General features: G+C 38.7%; 1 protein-coding gene across 1 annotated transcript; it reads left to right on the forward strand.

Annotated features, from left to right (window-relative positions):
* Positions 1-27,198, forward strand: LOC136676973 (sodium- and chloride-dependent GABA transporter 2-like). Its single transcript, XM_066654302.1, has 16 exons — positions 1-33; positions 871-1,123; positions 2,328-2,462; positions 6,468-6,608; positions 6,772-6,850; positions 7,433-7,565; positions 9,212-9,346; positions 13,781-13,884; positions 15,502-15,626; positions 17,218-17,330; positions 17,517-17,654; positions 18,995-19,097; positions 23,191-23,291; positions 23,419-23,589; positions 24,968-25,032; positions 26,674-27,198. Exons 1-15 carry the CDS (start codon positions 1-3, stop codon positions 25,007-25,009), a joined length of 1,806 nt encoding a protein of 601 aa, XP_066510399.1. The 3' UTR covers positions 25,010-25,032; positions 26,674-27,198.
* Positions 27,199-27,967: the final 769 nt, after the last annotated feature.

Here is a 27,967-nt window from a genome sequence, read left to right on the forward strand (position 1 = left end):
ATGGAAGGAGGGACATCAGCCGAGGAGGACGTGGTATAATGAATGACAACATACCAAAGAAGGCAGAGGACCTTCCTCAGTGTTGACCATGAGAAATATTACTGAACACTCCCGCTATATACAACATTCAGTGTAAAACATTAATGTTAGTGACAAAGTTCTGTACAGTGAGCTCTTTTAGACAACATTCAGCACCAGATGCCCCAGCCACACTTTACAGTTTCCCACCAGCACTTTACAGTTTGTACAGATCATACAGTTAAAGAAAACATTTTAAGGAGTAAGGTTTTGGCAGAATAAAATGTTTCCTTTTTTTATACACTATGTAATATTTTTGCATTAAAATTACAATTTTAAAATCATAGTGATGCTTCACTGACCTCTAACAGGAAGAATCTTCCACCCAGTGAGAATTGAGGTCTTTTTTGTTGCCACTTCAGTAGTGCACTGCTGTAACTATTTAACTTCTAGAGGAGGGTAGGACTGTCCCATGTGATATTATTCACAATATTTATTTGCTAACTCAACCTGATATAAAATACATAAGAGCCTCCTAGAAACTAGGATAGAGCAAACTTAATTAAATGTTTTTGCAAAACTTGCACTGGGACAAGTCAGAGTGTAAAGTAATGTGAGCTGGTCTCGTCCCCGTTCTCCCCTCCCCCCGCCCTCACAGCTATTTAAGCCCTGACAGCATTAGATAACACTCATACACATGCTCACTGTAGCAGTATTTCTCAGATAAGTTACACAGCTTTGTCAAGAGAGCACAAGCACAAGTAACCGAACTGAGAATGAACACTCCCTCATGAAACACATTTTCGAGTCGAGTAGCGTTTTGCTATTTGTTATCTACTTTCTATATGTGAGGGTGTACGAGTGTGTGTGCCAATGCCAGAGCTCAGCATGGTGGCTCAGGCCGTTAGTCTGCAGGAAGCAGTTGCACTTAAAGAAGTTAGTCCACAAGAGAAAGCATCAGAGGAGACTGCAGAGGAGGAAGAGAAGCTTCGGGATCGTGGTCAGTGGGCCAATAAAGCTGAGTACCTGCTGGCTGTGGCTGGACAGATCATTGGCCTGGGCAACGTCTGGCGCTTTCCTTACCTGTGCTACAAGAATGGAGGAGGTAAGAGGGCCATAAATGCCTCAGAGTCCATAGCTGTGTACATTGCAATTGTCTGTGAAGGCAATATAGGGTGGGTTTAGTTTAGTATGAGAATATGGTGTATAAGGCCCATAATTCTCTCTAGAAGCATATTAGCATTTTTTTCCATTAGCGATGGAAACAGCATCATTACTGTTGAGTTCAGATGATAGGTTATTTATTTATGCTGAAATGTGTATTACATATAACTAACTCACACACGCATACTTATAGAAAGATAGAGCTCCTGTTTCGTCTCCTACTTGATTTATTCCTCCAGCTTTGAGCCACAAGCTACTCTGTAGTGTTCATTTTTTCTATTAAAGCAGCTGTTTGATGATAAAGACTCCCTGAAACGTTTACTCAACAAATTAAGAAATTCTTAATCAGAAATCATTAAAACTACACTGAGATATTATAAATATATAGATAATAAGGTTTCCTCTACATATTTTGCTCCTTCCCAAAAACACATTTTATATAGAATATTCAATAGAAATGATAGTAAATTTAACATAAATTTAAATAGAATTCCATTGTGTTGACCTTACATTGATTAGTTTATTTTACATTTATTGTACATTTATTGTACATCCATTATTAAAACTTCTGTCTAATTTAAAAAAAAAAGTAAAATAAGGTGGAAAGCTAATAAAAGCTTTGTAAAAGGTTTTATTCATCAAATTTGACCTTTGGTTTGTTGAAATATGGTTTGTTGATCATACACTTTGATAATGTACATGTATAAGCATTTAATTCAAGACTGCTAGGTATTGGGCTGGCCCAATTTGTGTAATCTCTACAGAAAAGTATGAAAGTCTATTGTACAATCTGGAGGTCAGCATGCTTAATACAGAGTGTCTGTTAGACAGGTATAATTCCCCAAATATTGAGATGCTGATCAGTGAAACCACATTTTCATTCTCATTAGGATGAGAGTGTTGGGTTTCTTTTATCTAAATATATTCAGTACTCAATTTTTATTGCTGTGTGAACAGCACTGAGTGGATTATCACATATTTTTAAAAATGTGATATATTCACCAATACAGACAGAGTCAACTGGTAGATGCTCTTATTGTGAAATCTAAATCTATCTATCTATCTATCTATCTATCTATCTATCTATCTATCTATCCATGATGACTAATGGCGATATGATTTTCTCCTATATATCTTTTGATTAGGTGTGTTCTTTGTGCCCTATCTCCTCTTTTTGGTGCTGTGTGGAGTCCCACTTTTTCTCTTGGAGACAGCACTGGGTCAGTACACCAGTCTGGGAGGAGTGAGTGCCTGGAAAAACATCTGTCCACTGTTTGGAGGTAAAAAACCTACACAGTTCATGGCTTGCACTCCCACACATACAGAAAAAGGACTAAAGGACTGTAGAACACATTGCATTTACATTTGAGTTTGCATCCAACCATGACACATGGTCTGATTCAGAATCCTGATTAGTGTGAATGCTTTTAATGGTCATGCAGAATGGTTACATTTGCCAAGGCATAATTTGCATTAAAAGAGGCTGTAAATTAACCTCATCCATTTGGTTATTGGATGATGCGCCATCATTCTAGAGAACACAGTTGCCCTGCTCCACAGCTCAGCAGCTCAATATCTGGGGCCCTTATAGCCCTCTAACCCATAATTGGCCATATTTTTTATTTATTTATTTTTATTTATTTATCTTTACACTTATATAGTGCCTTTCTAGACACCCAAGGACGCTTTTTACAATCCACACTGCTCAGAACGCTCAATCCACACACACACTGGTGAGAAGCGGCAGCCAAACGCGCACAGCGTACTCTCGACCAGGAACGACCGTCCACCTGGAGGACTGCATCGGGCACTAGGGTTTAACCCAGGATAGAGCGCCAATCCATATCTGGGCACACACATACAGACATTCATTCACACACCAGGACAGTTATTAGAGAAGCCAATTCACCTACCCTCCATGTTTTTTGGACTGTGGGAGGAAACCGGAGACCCTGGAGGAAACCCACGCAGACACGGGGAGAACATGGAAACTCCACCCAATAATATGCTCTTGAAAAACTGCTCTAGGGCCTCACTTTTCATTCTATGTAAAATATACTAGCTGTGTTCGCACAGTAATTTCTTCTTTGTCCTTGATGGCTGCACCTTAAAATAGCTGAATTCATATGTTCTAAGGGCTGCCTACAAACATCTGAACATATGTATCCAGTCTTTGATTGAAAATTCAAATACCACCCAAGTCCAAGCAAAAGTACATAATAAAGTCAGTAAGAGGAACTTTTCAAACATAGTCGTCCATAACTGTTACAGTTGAATTTCACTCTTAATAGCACATACAGTACAGAAAATATTTAGATGATGGTGTTACTGGGTTGAGCTGAAGGTGTCTAGGCCATTTGGTGGACAGCTGGGCAGTTAAAGACTCCATTGTGTATAGCTAGAATATATTATTGCATTTTGTAAACATGTTGTGTTTATTATATGTAAAACGAATTTGTGCAACATATAAAAGGCAGATTTAAATACGCTTTATGTCCAAATATCTGTAAATATTTATTTAATTTTGATTAAACCTTTAAAAACATTTAAACATTTAAACCCAGATTTCTTTCCAAAATATTCATCACCGATCATGCAAATAGTTGCTAACTTGTCCACTCAGTTTTTTAGTATTTTTATAGAAAAGCAAGAAACAAGATAAGCTTGAAATAAGGCTCTGTGTAGCTTCAGGTCATCAGGCACAATGGCAGGGGTCTGCCAGAAGGGTATAAACCCTCTGCATAATTGGGCTTACTTCTGGGAGACTCCAAAGTGTCCGTAGGTGTGAGTGAATGTGTGTGTGTGTGTGTCTGTGTTGCCCTGTGAAGGACTGGCGCCCCCTCCAGGGTGTATTCCTCCCTTGCACCCAATGATTCCAGGACCCTGGATTCTGGACCCACCGCGACCCTGAATTGGATAAGTGGTTATAGATAATGAATATAATTCATATAATTCACATAATTCATAATGAAGATAATAAATGAATAATTACTATTAATTCATATACAAGGTTTACGAATCTATAGATGTCACCAAGGGTGAGAGTCAGTTGTAGATTTATTAAACACAATATGTGAAGCAAGGTCAAAACCAGAAGAAATATTCCAAAACCCAAAATTCAGTACAGAGGTACAAGTCCAAAAGACAAAAATGATTATCAGACAAAAAGTCAGAAAAACAAAACCACAGCCTGTTTAAGAAACAGGTGTTTCAGGATTGCATAAATAGCTCAAACTATACTCTGCAACAATGTAGTCAAAACAGAGAGCTTAAAGGAACACTTTGTAATTTTTTACCTTAAAATTACAGCTTCAAAATCATTGTGATGCTTTACTGACCTATAAAAAGGACAATAGAGACTATGTCGTTGCTACTCTCGGCTCAGCACTGCAGACATTGCACTATGTACATTTTGGAGGAGGGTAGGAAACTACCCCTTTCCTTTCCCCTCCCTACCAATTTTAGAACAGTGCTGTAAAATTTTATTTCACTGGGGGAGCCCTAGGTGCAAAAAAAAATCCATATCTTACCTGGTATTCCTAAATGAGTAAAAAACTATTACATTTTTTACTCTAAGTTTTTTTTTTTTTTCCACTAAGTGTCCTACACCTTTGTGAAAGGTTATACTTACTGGACTTGTGCAAAGGACTGGCGCCCCCTCCAGAGTGTGTTCCTGCCTTGCGCCCAGTGATTCCGGGTAGACTCAGGACCCACTGTGACCCTGAATTGGATAAGTGCTTACAGACAATGAAAGAAGATAGACTGCATAAATAGGTGCTTGATTTTAAACACCTGTGCCAATGGGATTGAATGAAAATCATGGTGATTACGTGATCAGTCCCAATACTTTTTTTCAGTATAGTGTATTAATACCATTCATCTTAGTATATATTTTGTATTACATTAAATAGTATATGTTGGTGTGAACGATGAAGATCTGTATATTTTCATATGATCTTTAGAAGGAAATCAGGGAAGGTTTAAGGGTTCACAAGCCACTGTATACTGTTAGAAAACTATAAGAACTGTACAAACATCATTATAGTTCACATTTTCATTCCGTTATACAGAGCAGGGAGAGAGAGTTTTTGGACACTGGATACCTCAGTGTAAACTGTGATTGTAATACATGTCAAGTCAAACCACTCCTTTGCTTGACTTTTGGAGTGGATTTTGTGATTGTATAAGATAGTTTAGACTCAGTCCTACACCCTGTCCTTGCAAATCAAAACAAAGCCACATGGAACCGATGCAATATATATAAACTGAGTAAAATGACGGAAATGGAGCAGATGTATTCAGTGTACGGATTCTGAAAGCCAGTATATAGGTTTACAGTTACTGACAGTAGCTCAATTGCATGTTGGCATGCTCAGATAGTTGGTTACTCATTGCACTGTCATGTCAGTATCCTTGAATATGACATGGTATTAGACAGCCTCCAGTCTGTAGCTGTATACCACAGTTTTGGAACTGAAAATAATACAAAGACAACATATCAAATGATGAAACTGAGGAAGTTCATTGTTTTTTTGAAAAATAATTACTCATTTTCAGTTTGATGCCAGCAACACTTTTTATAACAGTTGGGCAAGGGGCAACAAAATACATCCCATGACAAAATCTTAGTAACATGAATGGGTTTAAACAAAGCATCCCAAAGAGGCAGAGGCTTTCAAAAATAAGGGTGTGTGAGTGTGTGTGAGTGTGTGTGTGTGTGTGTGTGTGTGTGTGTGTGTGTGTGTGTGTGTGTGTGTTTGTGTGTGTGTGTGTTGGGTGGGTGGGTGTTCATCACTGTAAAAAGTGTGGACAACCATAAAACAAAAACTACATTTCTCAACATAGAACAGAAAAGGACTTGGAGAATACATCACCTACATAATACCATTATAAGAATAAAAAGAATCAAGAGAAATCGCTACATGTAAAAAACACAGCATAAACCATTATATTTTTTCAGGCCACAGGCAGAACTGTATAAAAATCACAAACTTCCAAATCACACAGGTGCTCTTTTAGTTGTACCATTACAGACTGTGGTGTGTTTGCTGCTGTACAAAGGTTGGCAGCCTCTTTCATCTTTTTATTCTATGGTCAGGACCCTCACAGAGCAGGTGGTTCATTCTCAGCACTATAGTGATTAGGTGGCGGCGTGTTAGTGTGTGTCGCACTGACAGAAGTGGATCAGACACAACAGTGCTTTTTTGAAAACCTTTGTAACTGCTGGACTGGGAAGAGTCCACATACCTATAAAAAGCTGATATGAGTGAATGCTGTTGTTGCAGGTCTGGGCTACGCCAGTCAGGTGATGATTCTTCATGGGTGTGTGTACTACATCATTATTCTGGCCTGGGCTCTCTTCTATCTATGGTCCAGCTTCCAGACCGAGCTTCCTTGGGCTCACTGCAACAACACTTGGAATACAGGTAACACACACACACACACACACTGTAGGTTGCTTGTAGATTAAAAAAAAAATAAGTAAATAAATAAACATATAATAGCTATAATATCCCTGTGTAAGTAATATCCCTCTCTTTCCCTTGATGTTTTGGAATGCTGTTTATTTTTCCTGCATGTTCACTACAGATACCTGTGCAGTGTTTGGTGGTGAGAACATTAGTGGACATCTTCTGAACAGGACATCTCCAGTTATGGAATTCTGGGAGTGAGTACATCTCAGTTTTACAAAGTTTCTAAAAATCTGCTCTCCCAAAATTTCTTATAAAACCAAGTATATAAATACAGACTTTAGATGAATGCTTCTAGATCAAAATTTCCATTCCATTTTATCCCAAATGTTGTTTCACAATAATGGTGCTTCACATTAGTGGTCACAGTTCCACTGCTCCAAAACTTAATAAAGGGAACTAGCCAGCACTTGGCACTGGGCATTCTGAACTTAAGCTCATGTTCATCTACTCCAGAGTGCCCCATTGTATTGGTCAGTGATTTCTATGGTGAATATACAAACTATTGACATATTATTTTATCACATTGTGTGGACCAAAACCTGTTTACCCACACTCATTGTGGGGATCTCATGTCTTTTTGGGACCATAAACAGATCCCCACCATTTATGTAACTAAATTTTAAAGTTTAGAAAAGTTTTAAGGTCAGAGTAAGGTTAAGGTTGGAGTTAGGGAGGTAGTGCTTACAGACAAAGTTAGAGTACATTTCCAAGAAATGGGGTGTATATCATGTCCCCAGACCAACTGCATGTGTCTGTGTATGTGTGTGTTTCTAAAGGAGGGAGGTGTTGAATTTATCTGATGGCATTGGAGAGTTGGGGTCTATAAACTGGAGGCTGGCTCTGTGTCTGTTGGTGGTCTGGGTTGTCTGCTACTTCTGTGTGTGGAAGGGGGTTAAATCCACAGGCAAGGTGAATGCAGAGAAACAGACATTCACATATATCCAGTACATCACACGTTTGGAGTCACTAAGCTTATCAATGTTGTGTTACTATAACATGTATTATTTACAAGTATTATATGCAAGTGTATCCATGGGTTGCACGTTTCCACCGCATTTCTACCAACATAAACTAGTTTGTGAACCAGAAAAATTTTCCCAGCTGGAACCAAATAACAGTAGATTTAGTTCATTAGTGTGAACTGTAGCTGAATAATAGGAAATAAAACAGGAACATGCTCCGTTTGTGTGTGTTTCTGGGGCTGAGTTTGGCACGATACCATACGTGTTGGCCAGAGCCTCGGCATCTGTGTTGGTTACTTCACAAGCTTAGCAGGACGGCTCAGAACTTGACAACATTTACACACATATTATGTCTCATAGACAGGAGGACTGCTGAATTTGTCTTATTTCACATGAGTGTCTTTGTCTGACATATTGTAAAGGGAAGTGGTGGGGAGACTATAAAACTCCATATAGCTGCGCACAGCCTCCTTAAACGTAACATACTTTAACCTGTTACATTGATTAAATATGTAATTGAAATTCTTAAAATCAACAAAACATTGATGTTTTCAAATATTTTGAACAAAACTTTGTGCTCATAATAAAAACCACATGTAAACAAAGACATTGATATCAAGAACCAAAGCTTCTCCAGACCTTCCAGTGACAAGGGTATGAATTTTGAAAGTGTGAATGATCAGTGAGTGCTGTTTCCAAGCCACAGTGAAGCCAAGGCAGAATCCCAAATGTCACTCTACACCCTCTGTAGGGCAGAGTGTCAGTCATAAAATAAAGTCTCTGTCAATTTTACATCAAAAGTAATTTTTAAGGTTCACATGTCCTGGTCCAATTAGTGTCTAATTACTGTCTGGATGCTGTATTATTTATTTTATTGTCTATTATGTGCAGTATATAGGGACTATGATGCTATTTGTCATGCAACCTGAGCTCCTCCCTGAGCTGACACAGAGGCAATTTTAACCAGAACTCTGTGAGATGCAGATCGTTTTAATTTTATTTAATTTTATGACTATTTCTTTAATTCATTTATCTTCATTTTATTTAAAGTAACAATAAAAGAGATAAAACATCAGTTTTAACAAACAAAAAACACAACCCTTGGATACACTATGACGCCCATACACTTGCCCAGGGTTTTTTCAGAAGTCAAGAGTTCTAACAGGGATTATGCTCATCCTTTGCTCCAGCACATTCTTGACTCCAGTAACAGCTTCTATTGCACTAGAAACTGAAACATAACTGTTAGGATTTGTTGGCATTTGATGGCATGGTTTTACACCTCTGCAGCCAGTGCTTGGCACTGAGTGTGGTGATATTGAGCTGGTTTTCTATGGACATTATATAAGCTGTATGTTGATATTTGGACACCTGTGTGCACAGTGGGAAAATGACTCATTAGAAAATGTTTTTTTTACAAACTTTGAAGAGGATGTGGTAACTTATTTTCACTTCAAAAACCAACACAAGTTCGCACTAGACCAGTTGAGTGAATATTGACTGTGTAAATATGCCTCGCATACACTTAACTTCATTAATTTACTTCTGATCACATGTCTGTTCATTGTATATGTATGTCTTTGTGCCTGCCAGGTAGTGTATCTCACTGCAACTTTCCCATATGTTATGCTACTGGTCCTGCTGGTGCGTGGTATGACTCTACCTGGAGCTTTAGACGGAGTCATCTACTACCTCAAACCCAAACACACATACCTCACTGACCCTCAGGTAACACACAATACCTCAAAAACAAGTGTCATAAAGAAACATAAGAAAATCACTTTTTCATTTTATTCTCACATTTTTACAAATTCTAGCTCTTTTACATTACATTCTTTTCTTTCATAATGAATGAACCAATGGAACTGTAAAAATAAATTTGACATATGTTTTTTTCTTGCACTCTTTGAGTTGTGAGATCACACTTCTGCAATCAATACAGTGCAGGCGTCTGTTAGCTAACAGGTCTGGGCAATTAATTTTTTTCTTCGAGCTGATGATGAACTATCCATTGGTACTCTTAGCCCTTTTTCAGCAACTTGGAACCATTCGTGAACCAGATTTGGAACCCATTTGGTGAGATTACATCAAAATTAATTTGTTATAAATCAGAAAATTAATTCCTAGCTGGTTCTTCAGCACAAACTATGATGACATCCATTGATGTGTCGGTTACAGAATCTCCAAAAAGAGCCCAGAGCCTCAAATAAAGTCACAGTAGAACTGGATGTGCTCATTTACATTGTGTTATTTAACCTCCTGTAGTCTGAGGCCTTTCAGTCTTGTCTGAGGTGACAAATTTCACCTACCTAAAAAAGTTTCCAAAAAGCTACACATGCTAATATTCAGCACAAACCCAGCACAAATACTGTGAAAGAAGTATGTATGTCATTCATTTGTTTTTTGTTTAAATTATCTCTAAACATGGACTTCCCAAAAACCTACTTTCAAATGTGTTGATATATAGTGAAAAACACATTGTGAACATTTATGAAGTTCCATTTATGAAAATTTTTCTCAGCTTTCTGATACTTTTCTTCTATTTTGTTATGAATCTGATGTGACACTGTATTTTTCTATACCTGTGGCTCCACACTTTTACTATTCATGAGATAGGTGTGAAACACAGGGGAGAAATCCCTTCCCCACTGCCAAAGATAATAATCTATTAGCCCTCACAATACCCCATTGTAAATGATGGTATTTATTTTATTAGCAAAGACACAGACTATGTATACATACATGAATATATATATATATATATATATATATATATATATATATATATATATATACATATATATATACACAAACCGGATTCCAAAAAAGTTGGGACACTAAACAAATTGTGCATAAAAACTGAATGCAATGATGTGAAGGTGCCAACATCTAGTATTTTATTCAGAATAGAACACAAATCACAGATCAAAAGTTTAAACTGAGAGAAAGTATCATTTTAAGGGAAAAATATGTTGTTTCAAAATTTCACGGCGTCAATAAATCCCAAAAAGTTGGGACAAGGCCATTTTTTACCACTGTGTGGCATCCCCCCTTCTTCTTACAATACTCAACAGACATCTGGGGACAGAGGAGACCAGTTTCTCAAGTTTAGAAATAGGAATGCTCTACCATTCATGTCTAATACAGGCCTCTAACTGTTCAATCGCCTTGGGACTTCTTTGTCGCACCTTCCTCTTTATGATGCGTCAAATGTTCTCTATAGGTGAAAGATCTGGACTGCAGGCTGGCCATTTCAGTACCCGGATCCTTCTCCTACGTAGCCATGATGTTGTGATTGCTGCAGAATGTGGTCTGGCATTATCTTGTTGAAAAATGCAGGGTCTTCCCTGAAAGAGATGACGTCTAGATGGGAGCATATGTTGTTCTTGAACCTGAACGTAGTTCTCTGCATTAATGGTGCCTTTCCAGACATGCAAGCTTGCTTAGAAATGGCTTCCTCTTTGCACTGTAGAGTTTCAGCTGGCAACGGCGGATTGCTGTGGATTGTGTTCACTGACAATGCTTTCTGGAAGTATTCCTGAGCCCATTCTGTTATTTCCTTGACAGTGGCATTCCTGTTTGAGGTGCAGTGACGTTTAAGGGCCTGGAGATCACGAGCATCCAGTAGAGTTTTGCGGTCTTGACCTTTAAGCACAGCAATTATTCCAGATTCTCTGAATCTTTTGATGATGTTATGCACGATTGATGATGATAACTTAAATGTCTTTGCTATTTTATGCTGGGTAACACCATTCTGGTATTGCTGCATTATCTTTCTGCGCAACAATGGTGGAATTGGTGATCCTTTTACCATCTTGGCTTCAGAGAGACACTGACACACTGAGAAGCTCTTTTTATACCCAATTATGTTGTCAATTGACCTAATTAGTGTTAATTGGTCTTCCAGCTCTTCGTTATATGCTCAATTTCCTTTTTCCAGCCATTTATTGCTACTTGTCCCAACTTTTTGGGATTCGTTGACACTGTGAAATTTTTAATCAACATATTTTTCCTTTAAAATGTTACATTTACTCAGATTAAACTTTTGATCTGTCATCTATGTTCTACTACGAATAAAATATTGACATTTGCCATCTCCACATCATTGCATTCAGTTTTTATTCACAATTTGTTTAGTGTCCCAACTTTTTTGGAATCCGGTTTGTATATATATATATATATATATATATATATATATATATATATATATATATGTATATATAGCTTCAACTGCTTGAAAGCAACAGAGAACACCCAAACTTTACTACAAGCTGTTTTACCCTCTATTACCTGAGCTCTGCATCTCTGGACAGTTATAAAGCATTTACCATCAGCTTCACAATTTCCTTCACTAGAATATACTAGTGAAGAACTAGCATAGCTTTGAAACTAACCAGCACCAAAGGTGCTACAGAAAAACGTGTCAAATATATTACACTTAATCATCACAAAATGAAGCCATTCCTCCTCAGGCAGCTGAAATGCGTGGTTGTGCCATCTTGGAGCTTTGCACTCAGTGCAAAAACACAGCCATGTGCATTTGTTTATATGACTAAAAAGAGCGTTTTCACATGCTGTAATCCTCTAAGAAGAGTGGCCGGATTATCATCATATGAATATGAATGGATTGGCCATCAAGTTTTGCAGGCTGAGTTTCTGAGAGACGTGCCTCTTGTTTCTTGGTCAAACAACCAGGTAAAAATAAATCTTTCAAGTGCTGTGTTCAGCATGATACAAGGCACATTCATGGATCACATATCACCATGACATATCTCTGTTGTAAACAGTGGATTAACCATGACTCTGTTCTGACACTATTCATTTATCTATGGCTTTGGCTTGGGTGCTGAATTCAGCCACAGCAGCACTGGAACTGTGCAACCCAAAACCACCCACTGATGTAGTTCCTATGGTTTCCATCAAAACTTAGGTTGGCAGGAAAGTTCACTGGAGAGCCCCAAGGTTCCAAGTTCCCTGAACAGAACTGATTCAAGAACCACAGTTCTTTTAGTAAAAAAGGACTATCTAATAGCAGCAGCAGTTCAAAAAGGAATGCTGGCTGGATTCACATGTTTTCAGGAAAGTTTACATTCTCTCACCCTCCCAGCCTGGTAGCAGTGTGTGATTGAAGAACTCCTAACTAATGGACATCATTGGCAGTTGTAAATATGGGTACCACTGGTCTGCTTGCACTAACACCTAACAAGCCCACTGGATTCCAGGAACTCCTGAGAGGAAAATCCAGGACTTTAGCGTCAACGTAAACATGTCATAAACTTGCGTCATTTTGAGCCTGACCCAAACTTAATCCACTTACAAGACAATGAAACCAGATGTTTCTGGCTCATTCTCTCCAACACTGGATAATCAGGTTATAATTAGTGAAATATCAATGGCTCCAATGTTCCTGAGTACAAAGTAGATTCATTTACTAACTCATATTTCTGCATATTAAGAATTCTTAGGAAAATTTGCAGGAGTGTACAAATTTTAAATACCATTCTTTTCCCATAGAATATGTTGGCATACATCAGGTGAGGACACACACTTGCCCAGGGTTTTAGCTAATTAGTTAATTAACACTACACCTACACCTAACTCTAAGCCTAACCTTAACCTAGGTAGATGAGAAGTTAAGGACAACAAAATATCCTCACAATACAACAAAATGTGAGATAATCCTATCCTTGCAAGGATGTCTTGTCCTTACACATTTTTAAACACACACACACACACACACACACACTGAAAAATACTTAGGAAATTACAAATCTGTCAATAATAATTTTATGTACTCGAGTGTACTAGTTACTTCCCAGCTCTGACAACAGCGTTATTTGTTTACCACTATAAACAAAATATATGTGTTAAATTCAGACTAAGTCATCCAAAACACAATAGTGTGTGTGTGTGTGTGTGTGTGTGTGTGTGTGTGTGTGTTTTTACAGCATGTTTGTAAACATCTACAGCATTGGCATAAATCTTCATCATACCATAAACAGTAAAATCATTTTTTGGCCTGACCCAGTCTAAATCCACTCCCAAGGCAGTGAAACCAGATGTCCCTGGCTCAGTTAATACAACACTGGATAATCCTGTTGTGTTTTGTGGTAGACCGGCCCATAGGTCATGAACTTCTCTCTCTCTCTCTCACACTCTAAGGTGTGGATGGACGCAGGAACTCAGATCTTCTTCTCGTATGGAATCTGTTTGGGGAGCCTGACTGCTCTGGGCAGCTACAATAAATTCAACAATGACTGCTACAGGTACAGGGAGTGACCTTAACACTGGCCCTTCAGGAAAACACACGTCCACAAGCTTAAATCAACAACTTAGGCGTCTCAGCCCACTTTTTCACTGCAGATTTTTTGCATTGTGTTTTATGTGGAACATAGGAAAGTTCTCAGACTTCTGTCTCTCTGCTATTCCCCAGTTATTTATTCCTTTTCAGTTTAAGGCTTTTGAAGGTTCATTTTATAAACAGTTGTGAACCTATAGTGGGTTTCTAATAAAAGAAAGCACACTTACTGAAATATAATGAAGTGTGTACGTTCCCTGGGTTCTTTAAGTAAACTCATGTCTAATCCATCTAATGTTGAGGCTGCAGCTTTGTGTTGTAATTTCTATCTGGAACAAATCAAATGTAATTTTTACCATCAAAGAATAACAAAAAAAAAAGCAACAGAGACATATCTGGAGGACTACTCTTCTCACAGCAAAGCAAACTGCCACCTGCCACTTGTGTTCATTCAGAATCACCACTTCTTTTAATGTGAAAGGTATATTTGAGTAAAAGGTGGCTGTAGCTTGTTCGTGGTTGAAGTTTACCTTGTCTGTAAGTTATTATTCACTGTTTGAATTACCACAGAGACTCATTTGTAACTCTGTTTAGTTTTGTATCACTTTCTGTCTGTGTTTACTTTCATGCAGTTAGCAGATCCCAAATTTGGAGTTAGTCCCTCTTTGGGGAAAATGCTGGATACACTTACCTGGAAAATCCACTTTGTGAATGTACGGCTTGAGAGTAATGCCCTTTTTGAAATAGCCGTCTGGTGGCCTTTAATCAGGGGTCAGTTTCTGACCACAAAGCCACTCTTGGCTGCATATTTTTGGTTGGTGGAACACTGTAAACCCAGCAGTGACTAAAGTGGCCAGTATGTGTAAGTAAAAGGAGGGTTAAATTTTTCTAATAGAGTATCAGTCGAGTGAAGTGGAGATAAAAGTTTGTAACGAAGTGGACAGAATAGAAGAGTAAGTTATATATCTTATAAAATTGTCATTTTGCAAAAAACATGGCACATGTTTCTAAAAACTATGACAAAATGTCCAGTTGGTGAGGATACGCCTTGATTTTTAATGGTTTTTGTGTATGTACCAGGTTGGTGTTTTTAATAAAAGGACTAGAATTTTTGAAATAATAAAATAGTCAGAAAAGGACATTCCCAAAAATATTAAATACATGTAGTAATGTGCCAACTGCTTAGTAAAAAACAAAATGGGTGTTTTTAAAAAGTGGCCAGTGAGTGGACACACAAAGCAAGTGTTTAAATTAAAATGGCCAATGAATGGCAAAATAAATGTAGGTGCTTCGAATGAAGTGGCCACTGGTTGTCGTTCCCACTGAGGATTTGTGGATATGAAGAAACTGAAAGCAGACAGTGTGAGACACACTTTCAAACTGTGCTCAGACTGAAAACAGTCACATTTCACTTTCAGTATCCCACTCCACATGTATTAATCCTCCTCACTGTTTCCAGGAAAACACTCCACCTCTACCTTTGAGTTGTTCATATTTGAATCACTTACCTGTTACCTTTTCTGAGTAGAGAACGACTGGAGAGTCTTTGCAGAGTTTTAACTGTGTGTTTGTATGTTTCATCCAGGGACACATTCTTGCTGTGTCTGCTAAACAGTGGCACTAGCTTTGTAGCCGGCTTTGCCATTTTCTCAGTCCTGGGCTTCATGGCACAAGAACAAGGCGTCCATATATCTGAGGTGGCACAATCAGGTAACTACAGACATGTCAATGTGTTTGGGGTAATTAAAGGGGCAATCAGCCTTTCCTTTTTTTTTCTTTTTTTTTTTTTATCGCCAAGCCATTTCACCCAACAATTATGAAATGGATTGTTTATTTTTCCTTTCCATTTATTTTCTATAAAGTTCATGAGGCATTTTGTAGTCTCTGAATGAACCCGTTTAAGCTCCACAGAGTGGAATGATTTAAATAACTCTTCCATCGCTTCATCTTAAGGTTCTTTAACCATTTAAACATATTAGCAAAATTGGTTCTTTATGGAACCAAAAGTGATTCTTCTATGGCAGTGGTTATCAAACTGTGGTACACTTACCACTAGTGGTACGTGAAGCAGCAAGAGGTGGCACGCAAAATGACCTCGAAAAATATACTACTTAATTAAGGGAAATGTATTCATAACTGAAAATCTAATGTTTTTATGTGTAAATTACATAATGTTTTACAGTTTTCATAATTATGCTCCAATGAAATTCATTTGTGTTGTTGAAAATTACAACTTGTTACACATACACCGTAGCTGATTACATCTGTAATGGAACGAGGGACAGTGTTCCCCCGCATTTTTTCCAGGGAGGGAACGCGATCCCCCAGTTTTTTGAGAAATCTGTGCAAAGAAAGCCCAGTTTCAGTTGATTACTGGACATAAGCAAAGGCTACAGACAGACGTGAGCAATTTGGACTTGGACTAAAAAGGGCAAAGCAAAAACGAGAAAAAGGACTAAATCCAGAGGCAAAAATAGAGAGAAACTAAGTTAGAATTCTGCACGCGAAAACAAAATAGAAGGAAACACTCGGCTGAAGGAAAATGTGGCCATTCTTTGCATCATTAGAACACAGTGCCACCCCTCCTTCACCTACTGATAGAAGCACCAAGAGCCGCGCTGTTTTCACCTGTAGTCACCTTAAAGCACCTAACTGATATTAAATTAACCTCTTCTCATTTTTTATTTCTTACAACATGCTTGTTGCCCATAAATTTTATGTTCTCATAAATGTATAATTGTCTTTAACATTCAGTTTAGGCCTAGTTATTTGTAGTCTCTCTATAATTTTTAGTAATTCATTTAGAAACATTTGTGTTAAGCATGCAAATTTCAAGTAAAAAACAAAAACGTACAAAAATTCAAGCAAGATTTTTCCATTCAGAGGAAGAACCAGGGAAGAACATATTTCTGTGGTAAAAATCATAGGTGGTATTTGGAGGTTTTGGTTTGATAATGGGTGGTACTTGGTCTAAAAAATTTGAGAACCACTTTTCTATGGCATTGCTCAAAGAACCTTTTGAAGCACCTTTCCTTTTTAAGGGTGTAGAGTACTTTCATAATATTGCAAAGTACTACATTTGCCATATAATAATAATAATGTCTAAATGCTTATCTTAAAATGTCTACAATCCTAAAGCTTATCTGTAAGCTTTTTTTGTATGTTAGTTACATTACAGCCCCGGCATGAACTCAAGAAGCTGAGCTCAGACACCCGGCATGTTTTGGCAGACGGAGTCCATTTGGGTTAAGGGTAGAAATGTGTGTAAATATGATTTGTCAGCACACTCTCACTGTTTTAGGACCTGGCCTGGCCTTTATAGCCTTCCCTAGGGCGGTGTCCATGATGCCTCTGCCCCAGCTGTGGGCTGTCTGCTTCTTCCTTATGATCATCATGCTGGGGCTGGACACACAGGTGAGTGAGAGAAAAAAAAAACACACACACACACACACACACACACACACACACACAAACTACATACTAATAGTCTCAGATGTTTACTTCCTGCATTACTTTGGACTTTTCTCTCTCTCTCTCTCTCTCTCTCTCTCTCTCTCTCTCTCTCTCTCTCTCTCTCTCTCTCTTTTTGTGTGTGGTCAGTTTGTCAGTCTGGAGGCTCTAATGACCTCTGTGACTGACCTGTACCCGAGGGTCATCCGCAAGGGTCAGCGACGTGAGCTGCTGCTTTTGCTAGTGTGTGTGTTCTGCTTCACGCTTGGACTGGTCATGGTCACACCGGTGAGTAGCACATACACTTGGCCTCTGTTTTTCTGGGCCCTTTTTCCTCCCACGATGCAAACCAAGCAGTTAGTATTCTCCTCCAAGCATGTGGAGCTGTTTAAAAATGTTGTTTATTGTAAAGAGGTAGTGGCTGTGATTGGTCTGCTGTCAGACGAACATGGATCGAGTTGAACCAAACATGTCCAGAAACATGAACTCCTCTGCTCCACGCTACAGAGACTGCAGACAGCAGATCGTGGATGTCAAGGACTGAATAAAACAAAGGAATAATATGAACGACTTAGCTACAAACATTTTTTAAAGCCCGTGCTGGACTGAAAAAACCCTCCAAACAAAAACATCCAGCCGACAGGCTCCTGTATCACTGAAGAAAGACCAGAGGACGACCAACACAAACTGTGCAGCAACAGACGAAATACGGTCTCTGACTTTATATCTACAAAGTGGACCAATGAGGGAGGAGTGTCTCACAGAGTGGAGAGTGAGCGGATACCGTGTTTAAAAACTCCAGCAGCACTGGTCCACTTGTACCAGTAACACACACATTAACACATCACCACATCAGTGTCACTGCAGCGCTGAGAATTATCCACCACCCAAAATATACCTGCTCTGTGGTGGTCCTGATCAATAAAGAACAGGGCAAAAGGGGGGAAATAAAGTATACAGAGTAACAAATGGATTATAGTCTGTAATTGTAGAACTACAAAGTGTTCCTGTATGGTCAGTGGAACTCAGAGAATGAATAGTGAGTGGTCATAATTGTATGGTTGATGCTAAAATGCTAAACTAATTGAAATGAATTGGAGTGGAACTGGAGATTTCATGATTCAGTGAAACATTTCATAACAGTTTCTCATGGAATTAGTGTGATTCACTCCTGTATTGACTAATTACATAGTACCCTGTAATTATGTTAGTCATATATTTATGAGACTGTACTGAATTGATCTCTCTCATTCTCTGTCATTTTTGATGTCTCCAATATTCTTCCCTTTGTCTGTGACCTCTTCCTTCATTTCGTCCAGAACTTCACTGTCCGCCATCCAGCTTCTCGCTCTGCATATCGCCCAGATGGAGTTCAGCCTAGACAGAGGGATTTGTCATTTAATGAAGATTTACAGTGATTCTGACTCATTCTCTCTCTCTCTCTCTCTCTCTCTCTCTCTCTCTCTCTCTCTCTCTCTCTCTCTCTCTCTCTCTCTTTCTCTCTCTCTCTCTCTCTCTCTCTCTCTCTCTCTGTCTGTCTGTCTGTCTGTCTCTCTCTCTCTCTCTCTCTCTCTCTCTGTCTGTCTGTCTGTCTGTCTCTCTCTCTCTCTCTCTCTCTCTCTCTGTAGGGAGGCCTGTATGTGTTCCAAATCTATGACCACTTCTCGTGCAGTGGAGCCAGTCTGCTGCTGCTTTCCATCTTTCAGTCCGTGGCTATAGGCTGGGTCTATGGTAAAAGACACAGCACACCCTCTCTCATATGGCTTCAATATTCATTCATTCATTGTCTGTAACCACTTATCCAGTTCAGGGTCGTGGTGGGTCCGGAGCCTACCCAGAATCACTGGTTGCAAGGCAGGAACAAACCCTAGAGGGGTCGCCAGTCCTTCACAGGGTGACACACACATTCACTCACACTCTCACACCTATAGACATATTTGAGTCACCAATCCAGCTACCAATTTTTTTATTTTATTTTGCACCGTGGGAGGAAACCGGAGCACCCGGAGGAAACCGGAGCACCCGGAGGAAACCCACGCGGACAAAGGGAGAACACGCCAAACTCCTCACAGACACCTGGAGCAGGACTTGAACCCACAGCCTCAGTCAATGAATGCTTTAGATGGAACTGACTCTAATTTCAGGAGAGCACTAACTGCAAGAAAGTAAAGACAGAGCAAAAATACACTAAACAACTCGGCTTGGTTTAACAAATGTTTCAGCCACCTTTTTTTTTCCTCAAATATACAATTCCACCTTAAAATATGTGGGGTTTCCCCACAAGAGCAGACACTGCATTTAACATACAGAGTCTTGTGGCTTATGCATGCAGTTTACATCATGCTAATGTTTGTCTGTTAGCTTCAATTACTTGTGAGCTAAATTAGTCACAAAGCTCCAGACCCCAAATACAAGTTCATCAAAGCAATTGTATTTCTATGGCTTTAAATATAGTCAGAGAACCCACACTCAGTTTCTTTCTCACACACACACACACACACACACACACACACACACACACACACACAAAAGTACACTTATAAAGCTCTCACACTTAGCATTTTGCTGTCTGTTTCCTCTGTATTCTCTGGATAGAAGGGACTTTAACCCTTCTACCTCAACTTTTTTTTTCTTGAATTTTGTTCTCTGGATTTCCAAAGTAAATCCCAGCTTTGATAAACAAAGCAAGGTCTAGATATTGTTAACCACAAAGCTAACTATAGGCTCATGTTCACTGTGAAAACCCTGACAACAACCTGTCTTTTCTTGTGAGTTCCAAAAATCAGTCAGTGATTCAGAATTCCCAGTGCACTGAGGGAGAATTCTTACTTAAAGGCTGTAGCAGACATCTTTTTGTACAAATCCATCTTGTATAATCTTCACAGAAGAGTGAGAAATGAAAGGAAAGCAGTCAGATATTAGTCCAAAGACACTGTTGGTAAGTATAAGATGTTGTCTAGAGGTGTAACCCAAAATTATTTACCCTAGCATCCCTTGTGAAAAAGCAGAAATCATACTTAAATTGTGCTGTTGCATTAAGATTGAGATTTATTTTACACTATATGTCTGTATGATTTATCATTTATTTATATTCATTCGTTCATTATCTGTAACCGCTTCAGGGTCTAGTTCAGGGTCACAGTGGGTCTGGAGCCCACTCGGAATTATTGGGCACAAGGCAGGAACACACCTGGAGGGGGGCCAGTCCCTCAAAGGCGAACGCACACACATACCTATGGACACTTTTGAGTCACCGATCCACCTACTAAACATGTGCTTTTGGACCGTGGGGGAAAACCCACATGGACAAGTGGAGAACACACCAAATTCTTCACAGATTCTTCACCTAGAACAGGACTTGAAGCAACAACCTCCAGGTCCCTGTGACACTACCCACTGTGCCACCATGCCACAAACGATTTAAGAGAATCATTAGTGAAAAAAAAAATGCACAAAGAAGTTGTTATTGGAATCAAATGAATATAATGATGATATATGTAAGTTATTAAAATATTAAAGTGAAAGGATAAGGAGAGGAAAACTGTAAAACTGAAAGGAGCCCACAGATGCTGGAGCTGGGCCTGTAGATCCTGCCCACTCCTAGGTTGCTGAAGATGTTGCAGTCCCACAGATTTTTGATTGGTGATAAATCTGGTGAGCAAGTCCAAGAAGTGTTACAATATGTTGGAGACATTCCGGGGAAACCCCTACAGTGTGTGGGTGAGCATTATCCTGCTGAAAATTGTCAGTTGGAAGCACGTATCCAGAGAATGTCCTGCACATATCGCTGAGCTGTTAGTGTCCCTTGTATCTTTACTAAGGGTGACAAACTGTTGTATATGATACCTCACCAGGTCATCACACCAGCAATTGGGGGAGTGTCTCTCCACAGCAAAGGCAGGATTATAGTGCTCACCATGAGGCTTCCATATTCACAACCAATCATCGTTGGATTGCAAACTGAACCTGGATTCTTTGCCGTTTCTTGTTCCATCACAACACTGCTCCCAACAACTCCCATCAGCTTGGTCATTTGACCATTTTTCATTTACTTTTTTTTTTTTTTTTTTTAAAGTTAAATTAAAATTAGAAGAATGGCAAAAATAACTTATGAGATGAATATTCAGCATACTTTACCTAATATAAATTAAATGACAATTTATTACAAGTGGGTAGTTCCAGAATAACATAAGTCCATTACTATTTCAGAAAAATTAAAGTATCCTTTTTTTCACAAGGGATGTGTGGTTTAAAACTACAATCCAATATCAGTACCTGACCTCACTAAAATTTCAATACAGTCTCCCATCAAATCTTCACAGAAATGAAGAAAAATCCCAGTGCATACTTTTTATTACAGAAGAAATATATGAGAAGAGCATTGAAAAGGATTTAAACAAGAGATCAATTAAGAAAAAATGCAAAGTAATATGAAATCGTAAGACATGAAAAATACAACAATATGACTTACAGACTACAGTTCCAAATCTTTTCATGCCTGAAGCCAGACTTGTGTATGAATTACACAGTAAAAGCATGGAATGAAATTCTTTATAAAGTATTCCTCAGTGAGTGTCTACTAACTGTAGTAAATAACCTAAATGATGGCTGTCTGGGGTCTTTTTGGTGGTCTTTTCAAAGTGTGAGATCCTACTATCTAGGCAGTTAAACCACAGGACTAGTGGCCTCTTAAGCAGAAGTATTCCAGCCGTTTTATAGCTCCCATGAGTGAAGGAATACATCAGTCCAAGGCCCAGCTTTATTTTCATGTGAAGGGTCTCTACTGACCCTCCCTGAGAAACAGGGTCTTGGCTACGGAACATTTTTTCTTCGTTAAAGTGTAGGTCACAATTTAGCATGATGGTTCTATATACATTGACCATAACATTATGTCTAACATGTTTTTACATTCAGTGTGTATTCTGTCAACTCCACTGACCACACAGGAACACTTTGTAGTTCTACAGACTGTAGTCTTATCTGTTGTTCTGCGTACTTTGTTTGCCCCACTCTCACCCATTTTTACAATGATCAGGACCCCCATGGGACCACCACAGCGCAGGTATGGTTTAGTTGGTGGATCATTCTCAGCGCTACAGTGACATGGTTGTGGTGGCTGTGTGTTGTATTGTTCTGGTACGAGTGGATCAGACACAGCAGTGTGGCTGGAGTTTTTAAACACTATATCCACTCAGTTAGACACATCTACCTCATTGGTCCACCTTGCAGATGTAAAGTCAGAAACAGTAGCTCATCTGTTGCTGCAAAGTTTTTGTTGGTCGTCCTCTAATCCAACAGGACACTGTTGGCTGACAATTTAATTGGTGGGATATTCTCAATCTAGCAGTGACTCTGAGGGGTTTAAAATCTCCAGGGGCACTGTTGTGTCTGATCCACTCACACCAGTGCAACACACACTAATACACCACCACAGCGTCAGTATCACTGCATCGCTGAGAGTGACCCACTACCCAAATCATACCTGTTCTGTACTATGTACTATGAGGGTCCTGAGCATTGAAGAACAGGGTGAAAGCAGGCAAACAAATTATGCAGAGCAACAAATATCTAAAATATGCTAGTGTATGGTCAGTGGAGCTGAGAGAATGCAGTGTAGAAACAAGGAGGTGGTCATAATGGTATGGCTAATTGGTGATGGGCAAACTTCTTTGAAAATAATTCCCAGTGATGGCGCATAAGGTGTCTACATACTTTTGGCTAATCGCAGTAAGCTTTAAATGTGCTGTGTTACCAAATGTCAGTTCATGGGTTCCTTTCTTTAGAACTCCGGTTACGGATTTTCACAGGCTTTCCTTTGTTCCAGGGCCAGACCGGTTTAGCAGCAACATCAAAAGCATGATCGGTTACGCACCACCTTCCACCTTCAAGCTGTGCTGGCGCTTTCTTACCCCAACTGTGTGTACGGTGAGTACAATCTGCTGCCTGGCTTTAACACAAAACATCTGTGTCATCTCCAATTTTGTCCTCAGACCCTTGGATGGAGGTTTCTGCAGAATGTCTTATGAAAATCACTCTCATTTTCTTTCCTCAGGGAACGTTTGTTTTCTCGCTGGTCAGCTGGTCACCTTTGAAGCTAGGGAAGGGTGCGGTGGCCCCAGTGTGGGCTACGACTCTGGGATGGCTGCTGGCGTTATCGTCAGTCTCCCTCCTGCCTCTGTGGGCCATCTATGCCTTAACCAAAACTCCTGGCCCCTTCATCCAGGTTGGTAATTCCTCTGAGATCTCTAAGTTATTCAGAAAGGCAATTGGAGGATATGGAGCCCTTTACCCCTCCTCTTTCACACAAGCACACACACACACACACACACACACACACACACTGAGATTGCAAGGACCGCCAAAGTATTATTTATTACTCAATTTCATATACAGTAGCTTAAATATTAAGTTACATTTTAAAATATTAACAACCAAAATTCTGAAAGGAATATGGCCACTTTTCTTGTTTAAATACATTTTGTATATATTTAAGATTAACACTTGATGATCAAAATGTGCTACACAAGGCACTCCAATGGTACAAGCAACTCCCAAATGACTCCAAAAGAATCGTTTCTTTGATTATTTTTATTTTAGTTAGTTCTCATCTAGGTTTTGTTACGAAATGTAAGTCATAAACAAAGTTTAAATAGAATCTGTGGCAGGATTCATATGCTTCAGAGCATGTGTTAGCTTTATATATTATAGCTTTCATATAAGTGTTATTATATGAAATTATCAAAATTATTATATTATATAATCACCAGAGAAACTTACTCTTGAGCTTTTTGAACTTCGACACGAGGACTGGATCTTTGGAGACTCAGTTGTCCCTTTTCTTAGCTCTCTTCAATGTGACTGCCTGCTAGCAGTTAGTATTTTCCTGCGAGTGTGTTGAGTGGGGGAACCTAGCTAGTGAAGAACTGCCTGTGATTAAACTCAGGTGAAAAAAGGTTTTAAGCTTACATTACTTGTTAGTTAATGGCACTTTTCCACTGCATGCTACCTATTCTATTCAACCCTACGAAGATCTATTCTCTTTTTGGTTCCTGGTACCTAGTTTTTTTTCACCTAAAGAAAGCTCCCCCCAAACTGTAGCTGGGAATGTCGCAAACCCATTTCTCTAACAGGAAAAGTGGGCTTTGGAAACCATGACAACAGTAGGGCTAATGTTAAGTGTTGTTTACTCAACATGTATTCATATGTTGTTGTGGGTTTTTTTTTGTTTTGTTTTGTTTTTTTGTTTGTTTTTTTGATGGCATACAACTCCATGCATCATTTCAGACAGATCAGTTGAGTTTTTTGCATTCTTTGTTGCACCATTCAGCACTGGGTGCATTATTTTGTCAGCCACCTATACAAGGAGCATTTTAACCTCTGCATAAATATAAAAGCTGTGATTGTAAGTGAGATTGAAACACATGTGATCTCCACTGTAGCATGGAGAGTAGAGTAGAACCAAGTAGGCACCATACAGTGGAAAAGCACCATTAGTTAGCCTCATAGCTCTTGAGAAAAACATGGATTTAACACCTGCAATCTACATCTGTGTGTTGTCTACATTTGACTCACTACTTGTGCTCCTTTTCTTCATTTCACAGCGTCTGCATGTGCTGTGTCACCCAGTGGGAGGGGTTAGCTGAAGCCACCAAACATTTGACCAATGGTACGCACATACAAATAGAAATTAATTTAAAGACATTTCTGAAAGATGTTTCTGGTAATATTTTAGAATGAATACACATAAAAAAATGTATAAATGGTAAATCAGTTTATTAATGTTATTAATTAGGTTGTGAACACATTGAATCATTTTGAACACAAAGATATTAACAGAGTGTAACAGAGCACTGTTGTTTGCCGTATAGTGAACTCCTGAGATATTGCCAAATACTGACCTTACTGTTTTCTCCATCAGTCAACATTAACCCTGTCAGTTTCTGCACATACCTATTAATATGTTTAATTAATAAATTAATTCTTTAACCACCAAGTTTAATCAGTTAACCACTGAGAGAATGTTTTAAAAATAATAATAATAATAAAAATAAAAAAAACATTAAAGATAATGTGGTGCACCTAATCATATGAAATGACTAAATTCACATTCTCAGGTCTTAGATAATTTTTTATATTGACATTTTCAGTAGTCTCTCTGACAGTTCAGGGTCGCAGTGGGTCTGGAATCTACCCTGAATCATTGGGTGCAAGGCAGGAACACACCCTGGAGGGGGCGCCAGTCCTACACAGGGCAACACACACTCCCACATTTACTCATCCATTCACACCTATGGACACTTTTGAGTCAACAATCCACGTATCAACATGTGTTTTTGTACCATGGGAGGAAACCCGAGCACCCAGATGAAATCCACACGGACACGTGGAGATCACACAAAACTCCATACAAGAAACTGCATCTAGAGGTGTTTGGTAGATGGAGAGAACGCAGAACATTAAAAGACATGTAAAGTGTTGAGGATGCTGTCATATTCCTGCTCCATAGTTGGGTAAAACTGACTTATTTTTGCTGTTTCAGATGTATTACTTAAGCAGGGACAGACTCCAAATTCTTGAGGCCATAAACTTTCCATGAAAGTAAACACAAAACTAAACAGTAAAAAAAGATTCTAAATTCAACATCAACTATGGAAAAAACTGCAGTTGGTGTCTTACTGGCACATGCGGTTCCACCTTAAAAGATGCACCAACTTACATTACTTAAGGTGGAACTGACTGCAAAGTATTACAAAACTAAACAACTCGACTTGCAAATTAGTTTTCGTGGTATTTCAAACATTGAATAAAAACATGCAGACAAGTTCAACTTCAACAATGAACAAGCTTCTTACTCAAGCATACCATTCCACATTAAAAGATGCTGAGCTTCTAAATGAACACAAAGAGGAGTAGTAATAGTAGTAGTTCTCTGGAATTATCTATGTTTCCTTTAAGGGTATTGTTGTGGATCTTGAAAAAGAAAAGGCTCCTCCCGATGGAGTTTTACTCCTGGGAATACTTTTCCACTGCTTAACAGCCCTTCGCAGGGAGGCTTTATACCCCTTTAGCCAACACTTGGCATAGTGTATGGTGACATAGGCTCACAGGCTCTTAGATACTGTAAATGTGATGCTACAAATGAAAGCGTGTATGTAGTTCTGAATGGAGACTGAAGCTGGAATGAAAATCAAATATGAAATTGCCTGTACAGAATTTTGGCTTAAAGAAAAGTAAGCTAAGGTTCACATGCATTTTTCCTTCTGTTCTCCCCATTACTTTTTCCCTCTGTTCCACTGCTCTGGAGCAGTTCTGCCTCATGTGACCTGCTTGACTTAAAAGAGACTTTCCTTGGGCAGGCATCAGAAAATTACACACTGCATAACATGGAGTACATACCTGTGCAAGTAGGTTCTGAATATAGTACAAATAAATACTGACCTGAAGCTCCAAAGGAGCTCGCCTTGTAATTAACACACCACATCTGAAGCATCTACTGGTGCTCAAAAAAAAATGATAAAAATAAATCTCCTTTATTAAGTACTTTGTTCTCCTCTGAAAAACAGCTGAAATTAACATGAAGAGTGTCTTGTTTGCATCTTGTGAAAGATGGCATCGCTGTCCAAAGAAAAATATGCATCTGCAAAACTAACTTTACAAGAGAAAGAAAAAAAAACTTCAATGTAAAAAGATTTTATTCCAGATAAATTTGGAGCATTCCTATTGATCCATTCATCATGAAGTCTTCACACAATGTGAAGGACAGCTGCTGTATTCAAATGCTGTAGTAAACTCGACGAATTGACAAAAATGGAGATAGATTTTTTTTCTTTAGACAGTGATGATATGAGTATTACAAATAAATTGTTAATATTGTATTTTTCTACTTATGTTTACTGATATTAAATATTGTAATAAAGATTTGGAGTTTTATATATTCATTGGTGTTGCTTTTTGAATCATTATAGAGGCCTTTATCTCATTTTTAGCTACAAAACAGAGCAAATCTATTATGTCAGAGAACTTTTGCTACTGTTAATTAGCTAACAGCATTTTACAGAGGCATACAGAGCTCATCAGAACTACAGTGTGTGTGTGTGTGTGTGTGTGTGTGTGTGTGTGTGTGTGTGTGTGAGAAAGGTAGAGAGACAGAGAGTACCTCTGGCTATTCCCTAGAGACAGGTCCATGTTACATGTGCTCTAAAGTAACACTGCAACGGCAGCAGATATAAAATACACATAAAAATGTGAAAACAGAAGCTAAAGAATGAATTTCTTAAATGTAGTAGATCATAAACATAATCTGCATTTGAGTTGCTACAACAACAATAGTACAATTGAACAAAAGTGTTATACTATTAATAGCATAAATACTCTTATTAATTGCTATAATTCACCTGGACTTGTATGGCATTTGGCAGACACTGTTTTCCAGATTGACATACAGTTGAAATCATGTTACAGTGCTTGGCAAATTAAGTATTAGGAGTATTGCGCATGAACTCTTAACACATGCTGTGGTATTCCTGCCTGAGCTGGGACTCGAACCCCATCTGTGTAATGGCATCTGTGTAATGGGCATCTGTGTAATGGGCATCTGTGTA

Source organism: Hoplias malabaricus, chromosome 2 (assembly GCF_029633855.1).
Source record: "Hoplias malabaricus isolate fHopMal1 chromosome 2, fHopMal1.hap1, whole genome shotgun sequence".
NCBI classification, from domain to species: Eukaryota; Metazoa; Chordata; class Actinopteri; order Characiformes; family Erythrinidae; genus Hoplias; species Hoplias malabaricus.